Source organism: Convolutriloba macropyga, chromosome 6, assembly GCF_964194025.1.
Source record: "Convolutriloba macropyga chromosome 6, txConMacr16.3, whole genome shotgun sequence".
Classification (NCBI taxonomy): Eukaryota; Metazoa; Xenacoelomorpha; order Acoela; family Convolutidae; genus Convolutriloba; species Convolutriloba macropyga.
Genome location: NC_134473.1, coordinates 25,611,334 through 25,621,189, shown reverse-complemented (window position 1 = coordinate 25,621,189; position 9,856 = coordinate 25,611,334). Strand labels below are relative to the sequence as shown.

General features: G+C 33.2%; 1 protein-coding gene across 1 annotated transcript; it reads left to right on the top strand.

The window, feature by feature from the left end:
* Positions 1-804: 804 nt before the first annotated feature.
* On the top strand, positions 805-8,021 carry LOC142340890 (uncharacterized). The gene is made up of 3 exons (XM_075391659.1): positions 805-1,073; positions 2,996-3,065; positions 7,579-8,021. The coding sequence occupies exons 1-3, from the start codon at positions 873-875 to the stop codon at positions 7,998-8,000; spliced, it is 693 nt and encodes a 230-aa protein (XP_075247774.1). The 5' UTR covers positions 805-872; the 3' UTR covers positions 8,001-8,021.
* Positions 8,022-9,856: the final 1,835 nt, after the last annotated feature.

The following is a 9,856-nucleotide window of genomic DNA, read 5'->3' as shown; positions in this document are numbered from 1 at the left end:
GAACAAATTGTTGATCAGTTTTAGTTAATCTTATTTTGGAATCATTCTGCTCATTTTCTGAATTCAATTTAGTTGTCTCTCTCTTAAACTAGATTCCGCTCCGCTAAAGTCTTAATTCAAATAAGATACAAATTAAGCTTATTTCGGTAAGCGAAATATCCATTCAAAAAGAGAACAGACTTTCGCTCCGCCAAGTCTACAATAATTCTGTATTCAGAATATAATTTCAACAAGCATCAAAATTAAGTGTCGATTCGCTCCGCGGATAAGCCAACAAATTGGAACACTAAGTTTGAATAATTCGGCACCGCGAATCAACTCAATCTACAGATTGCTAATCTGTACGACAGGCTTGTTAGTTTATAAGATATAACTACGATTCACTGAAACGTTGCTTTCTGCCTTTTATAGCTATTTGGCGCTCTAATTTGTTGGTTTTCGCCATACGCCTATGTTTATACATAATCCATCCAGTTGTAGACGCATGTTGAGTTAATATATGCCTCTCTTTCATCGAAAGAATGATACGATTTTGCTTTACTGTTGAAAATTTGTTTCCTGTTTCCATAAAATTTTCATAAAACGTATATAAATAAAATTTGACTTGTTTATATAGACAAAAAAATCCATATTTCTTTGTATTTTTAAGCATGCGCGTAAGTTAAAGCAGTTGAAATTGTTTACTGTAGTGCTTATTTTAGCTCACTGTGATTTATATCAAATTTTGAAGCTTAAATGCAAATGTATTAGCAAATCTGCCATTCCACTGAGAATTCAAACCCCGAAAATTGCAGGGAGATTATTTACAAATTAAAAAACGATTGCTCCCCGGGTCGAGGATTCACGTGAAAAAGTCTACGCGTTTAATTGCAATGGCTGGTTCCATGTGCTTCAATACTTGTGTGCAACACACTCTGGTGGAGCGGATGGAGATAGATGTGAATTCAGCTTACATGGTGTCCTTTGATGCTAGGAGTATTGGGAAAGAACTGTCCAAGGGATACTTTTTTATAGACTGTTTTGACACCAATGGGTACAGCATACAATCCATAGAAGTTAACAGGAAACTACAGGCAGGGCTACAATATTGTGTTTTTCAATAATTCATCGTGTTTCTCTCTTGTAAAAATTTGAATCATTCTCTTCAAATCCAGACAAAACCAAGGGAAAATTTTTTTCTTAACTTCAAAATCGAACTATGACATCCTTGTTCACATCTATCCAGAAATTTACCCTAGTAATGAGCGAATTCAAATGATTGAAATTCTTCAATTCGGATTCAGAGCCTGCGAGACTACACTTTATACAAATAAATTCTACACTTTGTACAAAATATATTGTTAGCGACTCGAAAAGAGATATTTATGAACAGTTCATTTTGGGAAAACGATAGTAATCAAACCGCCAGATACATAGCGACATTTTGTTGGTTTCTCGTGTTTTGGCAAAATTGCCGAAATCAGTGACAATGCGAAAATCACCGACCAAATTACCGTTCCTTTGTCGCCTATATCGGCAGCAAATTCTAGCGACAATAACAATGTGAAAATTAACGACTAATCCCACAAAATCAAATGAATAGATTAAAGTCGTCGACGATATCAGCGGAATAGGGTCAAATACACTTTTCGCTGGTTTTCGCACACTGTAAGAGGCTAAAACAAGCAACCTATGTACTAAAATTTGAGCGGGTAGCAGTTTTTACCGCTCGCTTATTTTCCTCTCTTAATACTTGTGTGCGGAAAACAGCAATTTGCTGAGTATAAAAAATCAAGCAAATGTGCTTTTTGCAAAGCAATTTTAAAAAACAATTTTAAAAACCCGCCTATTTCTATATAAGAAATAAGCCCCCGCGAAAAACGTCCATTAGATTATCAAAAAGCTGCGCATTTAGCGTGTTTGGCCATGCCTTGCGGGCCTTGGCCATGCCTTAGCAGCCCGTCAGACTTAACATGAAACTCGCAACAGAAGAAACCATTAAATCAAATAAAATTAATTGAAATTTAAAATGTGGGTTTAATTGCGTGGGGTTTTATTTCATTGACGGTTTATTTCCTATCAAAAATTGGGTGTATTATTTCAGTGGGGTTTTTATCCTACAGCCGTTAAAAGCTCTTCCTTCAGTTAATAGAAAATTGAGCTACGCAATCTGCACTTCCCTGTATAGAAGCTCTATTTTCAGATTTACTTGTCTGTTGGATTCCATTCCACAAATACTTACAAAGCCATTTTGTGAAGCTGGGCAAGAAAAATTGACCTAATATCCAAAAACGCTTCCAAGGTAGAAAACCGAATATGGTTTTCTGTTTGGTAAGGACGCTGACCGGGCAAAAAAGTATTTGTTGTAATTAATTCTGAATCATTATTTATTATTTGTTGTAATTATTTCTGACAATAGAGCGTTCAAAATGCACTTTCTTGTTTTACTTAACTTTAGTTCAAGTTGAGCAAGCAGAATAACTCAATACGCAGTTTGTTTTTACTGAAAAATGTCTTTCTTTTGAAAATAACAAAGATATTAATATAGGATATGGATCATTCCGTTTGTTTCCCTCGAGTACGTTATGCACCCACCCCTCCTTTACAGAGCACATGCTGTTAAAATTAAAATAGTAAATTCTTGTATAAAGGTTCGAGGAACCTCTAGAAAGGCGAAAAACATTGAATTATTTTGTCGGGGTCATATATTATACGTAGAAATCCTTAAAATATCCAGCTATTGCCATGGAATGAGTTTTGAAAAATTCATGAGAAAGGAACAACTTTAATTAGATCACCCCTCAAATAGTGAGAAAAAGAAATTTATCAAAACAAAATTTTAATTATTGCTGAAAGGTTTGCAACTTTTTTGATAATTGTTTCCGGGTTTAAATTAAATAAAATGCGTTGAGGTTTAGTTCCCTTGGTTACTTGATTGAACGGACTTAGCATATTGTTGTGCAACAAAACTTTTTTCTAACACAACTGCCTTCCTTTTGAGTAAGCCCTGCCATAGTTCCCCGCTGTCACAATCATTGGCATGAGTGATGATCGCAAAACTCTATCAATTGAGGAGGAAACGACGGGTACTGAGTAGTGCACACAACAAGTCAAAGAAAAAGAAACTTGACTTCGATCGATTTAATGAAATTCAGGTACCATATATGAAATTGGGACAAAGATTTGTTAAAAAGTGATAGTAGATAACCTAATCTGGGAAGCAGAGTCTTTTTGTGCTTTACACGGCAACAAAACCGACTTCCACAAATAATATTTGAGTCTCCATATGTTTTTTAAAGTAATCTTTTATCACAAAATTCTGGTATTGTTAAAAACTTAAAAAAAAAGAACAATTTGTTGAAACATAAGAGCAAGTTTTTGTTTGAACAATTAATGAACAAAATTAATTTTTCAAAGGACAGAGAGAAAATAAATATTTGATTTTTTCTAAATCATTTCAACTTAGTTGCAACGTTAGTGAAAATAAGTTTCCCGATATTTTCTACATAATAGCAATTATTGATGTTAAGGTTAAAAGTTTATCATAATCATTTTTTGCTTGCGTCTCGTGATGAGAGAAATCTTTTAGTTATGTGAAGTCGAATAGGCGAATGGAATAAAACACGGCTACGTTTCACAGAGTTGTTATATTACTTAATAGTTGTTGTCTGTATTTATTGTTTTCATTAATTGTTATTTAGCTTTAAGTCAAAATTTTTTGCCTTGAGAAAATGGATGATAAGCTCTGATGGCATAGTAATTTTGATCACGATTTATCTAAATCAAAAAATGTTTGCTCCCCAGTGTCTAATAAACAGTTGTGGAACAGGTATCCAGTTTTTCATTGTAACAAAATTTGAAAATCTACTCTTGAAATATTTCATCAGTAGTTTTCACACTAAAGTTTGCTCACTCGAGGCGTTCAAATATATCTAATCCGATTTCACATTGTAATCCTGTAAAATACAATAGGTTTTCTCGCTGCTAAAATTATTAATCTTCTCAAAGTTGCAAACGTAGATGCAGTCCTTACGGGTAATTAAGATCACATGTATAAGCATAGCCTGTAATCTTTATTACAATGGAGTTCAACTTTGCAAGAATTCGCGTACTTGTTGTGTTATCATGTAGACTGTAATTATTATACAACGTTAAATCGAGAAAAAAACCTGTAATTGTCTGACTCTCTTCTTTTAGAACAAAAACTAGGAACAAACTGATTGTAGTCTGGTTGAAATGTCACACTAAAATACGTAATGTTCAATTGGTTGCAATAAGAAATGTGGATTTCAGTTACTTTGGTGAAAAATTGAAGAATCTTTTCTGCAAATACCGTTTTCAGCCCTGCATAAAGTAAAATTCAGTAAAATGATCAAATTGGTTTTGCAAAAAAAGAATACTGGACGATAAAAATTTTCCGACGAAAATTATTATCGCACTCGAGTCGCAGTCAATTATTTCGCACTCGAGTCGTTCAAATATATCTAATCCGATTTCACATTTGAATCTTGCGAAATACAATAGGTTCTCTCGCTGCCAAAATTGTTAATCTTCTCAAAGTTGCAAACGTAGATGCAGTTCGAACGGGTAATTAAGATCACATGTATAAGCATAGCCTGTAATCTTTATTACAATGGAGTTCAACTTTGCAAGAATTCGCGTACTTGTTGTGTTATCAAGTAGACTGTAATTATTATACAACGTTAAATCGAGAAAAAAACCTGTAATTGTCTGACTCTCTTCTTTTAGAACAAAAACTAGGAACAAACTGATTGTAGTCTGGTTGAAATGTCACACTAAAATACGTAATGTTCAATTGGTTGCAATAAGAAATGTGGATTTCAGTTACTTCGGTGAAAAATTGAAGAATCTTTTCTGCAAATACCGTTTTTAGCCTTGCAGAAAGTAAAATTCAGTAAAATGATCAAATTGGTTTTGCAAAAAAAGAATACTGGACGATAAAAATTTTCCGACGAAAATTATTATCGCACTCGAGTCGTTCAAGCATATCTTATCCGATTTCGCACTCGAGTCGTTCAAATATATCACACTCGATTCAAATATATCGCACTCGAGTCGCAGTCAATTATTTCGCACTCGAGTCGTTCAAATATATCTAATCCGATTTCACATTGTAATCCTGTAAAATACAATAGGTTTTCTCGCTGCTAAAATTATTAATCTTCTCAAAGTTGCAAACGTAGATGCAGTTCTTACGGGTAATTAAGATCACATGTATAAGCATAGCCTGTAATCTTTATTACAATGGAGTTCAACTTTGCAAGAATTCGCGTACTTGTTGTGTTATTAAGTAGACTGTAATTATTATACAACGTTAAATCGAGAAAAAAACCTGTAATTGTCTGACTCTCTTCTTTTAGAACAAAAACTAGGAACAAACTGATTGTAGTCTGGTTGAAATGTCACACTAAAAAACGTAATGTTCAATTGGTTGCAATAAGAAATGTGGATTTCAGTTACTTCGGTGAAAAAGTGAAGAATCTTTTCTGCAAATACCGTTTTTAGCCTTGCAGAAAGTAAAATTCAGTAAAATGATCAAATTGGTTTTGCAAAAAAAGAATACCGGACGAAAAAAATTTTCCGACGAAAATTATTATCGCACTCGAGTCGTTCAAGCATATCTTATCCGATTTCGCACTCGAGTCGTTCAAATATATCACACTCGATTCAAATATATCGCACTCGAGTCGCAGTCAATTATTTCGCACTCGAGTCGTTCAAATATATCTAATCCGATTTCACATTTGAATCCTGCGAAATACAATAGGTTCTCTCGCTGCCAAAATTGTTAATCTTCTCAAAGTTGCAAACGTAGATGCAGTTTGAACGGGTAATTAAGATCACATGTATAAGCATAACCTGTAATCTTTATTACAATGGAGTTCAACTTTGCAAGAATTCGCGTACTTGTTGTGTTATCAAGTAGACTGTAATTATTATACAACGTTAAATCGAGAAAAAAACCTGTAATTGTCTGACTCTCTTCTTTTAGAACAAAAACTAGGAACAAACTGATTGTAGTCTGGTTGAAATGTCACACTAAAATACTTAATGTTCAATTGGTTGCAATAAGAAATGTGGATTTCAGTTACTTCGGTGAAAAATTGAAGAATCTTTCCTGCAAATACCGTTTTTAGCCTTGCAGAAAGTAAAATTCAGTAAAAAGATCAAATTGGTTTTGCAAAAAAAGAATACTGGACGATAAAAATTTTCCGACGAAAATTATTATCGCACTCGAGTCGTTCAAGCATATCTTATCCGATTTCGCACTCGAGTCGTTCAAATATATCACACTCGATTCAAATATATCGCACTCGAGTCGCAGTCAATTATTTCGCACTCGAGTCGTTCAAATATATCTAATCCGATTTCACATTGTAATCCTGTAAAATACAATAGGTTTTCTCGCTGCTAAAATTATTAATCTTCTCAAAGTTGCAAACGTAGATGCAGTTCTTACGGGTAATTAAGATCACATGTATAAGCATAGCCTGTAATCTTTATTACAATGGAGTTCAACTTTGCACGAATTCGCGTTCTTGGTGTGTTGTCAAGTAGACTGTATTTGTAATACAAGGTTAAATCAGAAGAAAACCTGTAATTGTCTGATTCTCTTTTTTAGAAGAAAAATTAGGAACAAACTGATTGTAGTTTGGTTGAAATGTCACACTAAAATACGTAATGTTCAACTGGTTGCAATAAGAAATGTGGGTTTCAGTTAGTTAAGTGAAAAATTGAAGAACCTTTCTGCAAAAACCGTTTTTTTAGCGTTGCAAAAATTAAAATTAAATAAAACAATCAAATAGGTTTTGCAGAAAAATAATACTGGACGATAATTTATTTTGGCGGCGAAAACCCACCGATGAAAAAATTTCACTTTGATGTAGTTTTTTTTTCTTTGAGTGTAAGAGAAATATCTTGCGATGAACAGCTTTGGTTTGAGTTGATTTTGGACGATTTCTGAGGAATATTTGTATTTGTTGGTTTGAAATGATAAACAATATTGAGCTTCCGGTAAGATCACACAGATGATGCTTGTCAATGATGTTCAGTTACAAATGGCAACTTTCGTTTAAATTAAAACGTTGTTTTCATTTATGTAAATAGAGGCAATAGAGTTTCTTTCAACTTGTGATGGATTAAAACTTTCATTGTTACGTAATTTATGGAGATTTTTGGGTAAAATCAACTCGAGAAAAAGTAGGAACGTTTATCTTGAAAAAAAGTTTATTATCAATCTAAAAATGTCGATTTTTTTTAATTATAAGATAACAGAAATAATTTTCTAGAATCTGGAATGTTTCTAAGATCTGAAGGCCTGTAGATAGAAACAAACATTTTTTCCATATTTTATGTTAGTGTACAAGTTTTTTATGGTCTTATTTTTGGCGGCTTTTGATAACAGCCACCCTCATTTGCGCACCATTAAATGCTGGGTTTAAGAAGCGCCAATGTTTGGAGCAGTGAACAGTTTAAGAATTTTCATCTTAACAAATATATCTTAGGTAACTTAAATTCTCAATATCTTCTTTCATATGCTTCAAAAAATTGAATTTGGCGTGTTGTGTGTGTGTACAGATTGGGACGATAACCAATATAATCGCCTTGCTCTATACATTAGTGGCGACTTAGAACAATTGCCACTGCGAAGTGGTTTGGATGACCAGAAGATAGTTCGGAAGACCTCGACAGAGGTCAGGCTGCAGGAACCTCTCAGTTCGTCAATTAACATTTGGTTTGGTGTTACAAAAGCGAGACTTCATGCCTCCTCTTCATCTTTTGTCTACCCAGCTCTCTCTGGTCACCTTATTCCTTCTGAATGGACTCACTATGAAAGCAGAATTGAAGGGGAGGCTTTTGCGATCAATAACTCCAAATTTCGACCTGGAACAGTCAGTGCCAGAATCGGGTTTCTAGCCAACCATGGACAAAAGGGCAAGGAAGTTGAAATGGTGGTGAAAAATTTCACCTTCTCCCTAATAAAGTACTCGTTGAAATGAAATATAACTGTTAACAGTGTTCTTTTTGTTCCGACCCCTCTATGAGGGGGGAGGAACTATATAATCAAATGGGTTCTTTTTTGTTAAGTCAATTTTGGCCGATCGATATAATAATCGTAGAGAGCTGTGAGTAGTATCATTAGAAAGCCTGTCCAGTGTAGAATATGGAACTAAAAAGAGTTTTTCAATTTTTGTTTTTTATAGGGAGTTACCGAGGTTTAAAGTTTTGTGAATATTAGACGTAATTCAGCTACTTTTTTCACATTTTTGACCAAATTTTCGTCAATTTTGACCAAATTTTCGTAAATAATGCCAAAATATTTAAAAATTGTTAATTATAGTGTTATTTACTTTATCCTTAAAGATAGAGGAGGGTTGCTGAACTGCTTGATTCGAGTTTTTTGGCTAGAATTTATGCTAATTTTTTCAAAATTCAGAAACTTTTCGTCGAAAAACGGCTTTTTTTAGCCAACTTGCTTTAAATTTGTTGGACACCTTTAAATTGCAACCATAATCTTTTTATTTTCAAAAAAGAGCTAGTAGTACCCCAGCTGGATATAAGAGTCTTCTGGAATTATAATTTTGCCGATTTTTTTGCAAATTTATTGTCGATAAGTATACAAAATGCATCATTTATTTTTGACAAACTGAAGAATTTTGTATAGAATTGATCTATTTGCACCGGTTTCATTAATTGAGGGTTTTGTTAGACGCTCAGCAACATCTGGGTTGATCTCGATCTCAACATGAGTCCTTTTGATGAAATTTTTTTAGATTTTAATGGGGCGCGAACTTTTTTTTCAAAAATTTTCCGCTATGTAAAAGTTTATTATGTAAATTATGGACCAGAAATTCAAATCAGGGCTCAATTATTGACATATATTGTTTACAATAAACGAGACTGAGCTATATACATTATGTTTTCAGAATTAAACTCACGGTTTTTATGTCTCTGACCAATTGTTTTCGTAAAGATTTTATAGATTTCTTGCGTTCTGTTTTCATTTCCTATGATTTTTTTTAGTTCAAGGACTTAGTGTCCCCAATCAAAGGTCCATTTTTCTTAAAAAGTATAAATGACAATAGACATTTTTTTCAGTTGTTATCCAATGCCTGTTAAGATTTTGACTATATATTTTTTGAAAAAATGTCGGTGAATTTTTGAACTTTGCCATTATTTTTCTTATTTCTCTCAATTTCGGGCTCAGTCTCAGTAAAAACAATTGAAAACTGACTTCCTTTGAAGAAAAAAATGTCGACAAGGGATTTATGTTGAACTAAATGTTTCATTATTTTGGTACTATGCGTTTTCAGTTTTTCTTTTTTTAGCATAATTTCATATTTTATGTTCATTTTGTTTCTTTGTCGAACTATCACAATATTTACAAGTCCAATAAAAGACGGCCTTGTAGAAAAAATGAACAACGTTGGAAAGAGGCGTATCTAGTATGTTTAATGTTTTTGTTGAATAGTTTATGCTTTTTGGGCTGAGACACAGGTTTCTCGCAAAATTTTGTGGGTTTTTGATTTTGCCTAAGTTTGTCTTTCTTTTCATTGTTGTGGGCCATTTACCCAATAAAGACAGACCTAAATTGCTTCCCAAAGAAGTATTTTGCAGCCGAATTGAAGATTTCAACTTAAAGCTGTTTGTTCTAACGACTTTCAAATTAAAGTTTAAAAATAAATTCATTTGTCTCCTTTTTGCTTTTATTTTTTCTCGATCTAACTCATTAGAGGTTTTGAATACTTTTGCTGATTCGAAAATAATTTTGGCGCTTGTTTATGTGTTTTAACTGATTGCTTCGACCTTGTAGTTTAATTGAAAATTTCAAGATTAAGTACAATTTTCTGTTTTC

Coding starts and splice junctions, on each gene's coding strand:
- LOC142340890 (XM_075391659.1), top strand. CDS start 873: ATGGCTGGTTCCATGTGCTTCAATACTTGTGTGCAACACACTCTGGTG. Junction 1,074..2,995: donor AAGTTAACAGGAAACTACAG/GCAGGGCTACAA, acceptor GCCCTGCCATAG/TTCCCCGCTGTCACAATCAT. Junction 3,066..7,578: donor AATTGAGGAGGAAACGACGG/GTACTGAGTAGT, acceptor GTGTGTGTACAG/ATTGGGACGATAACCAATAT.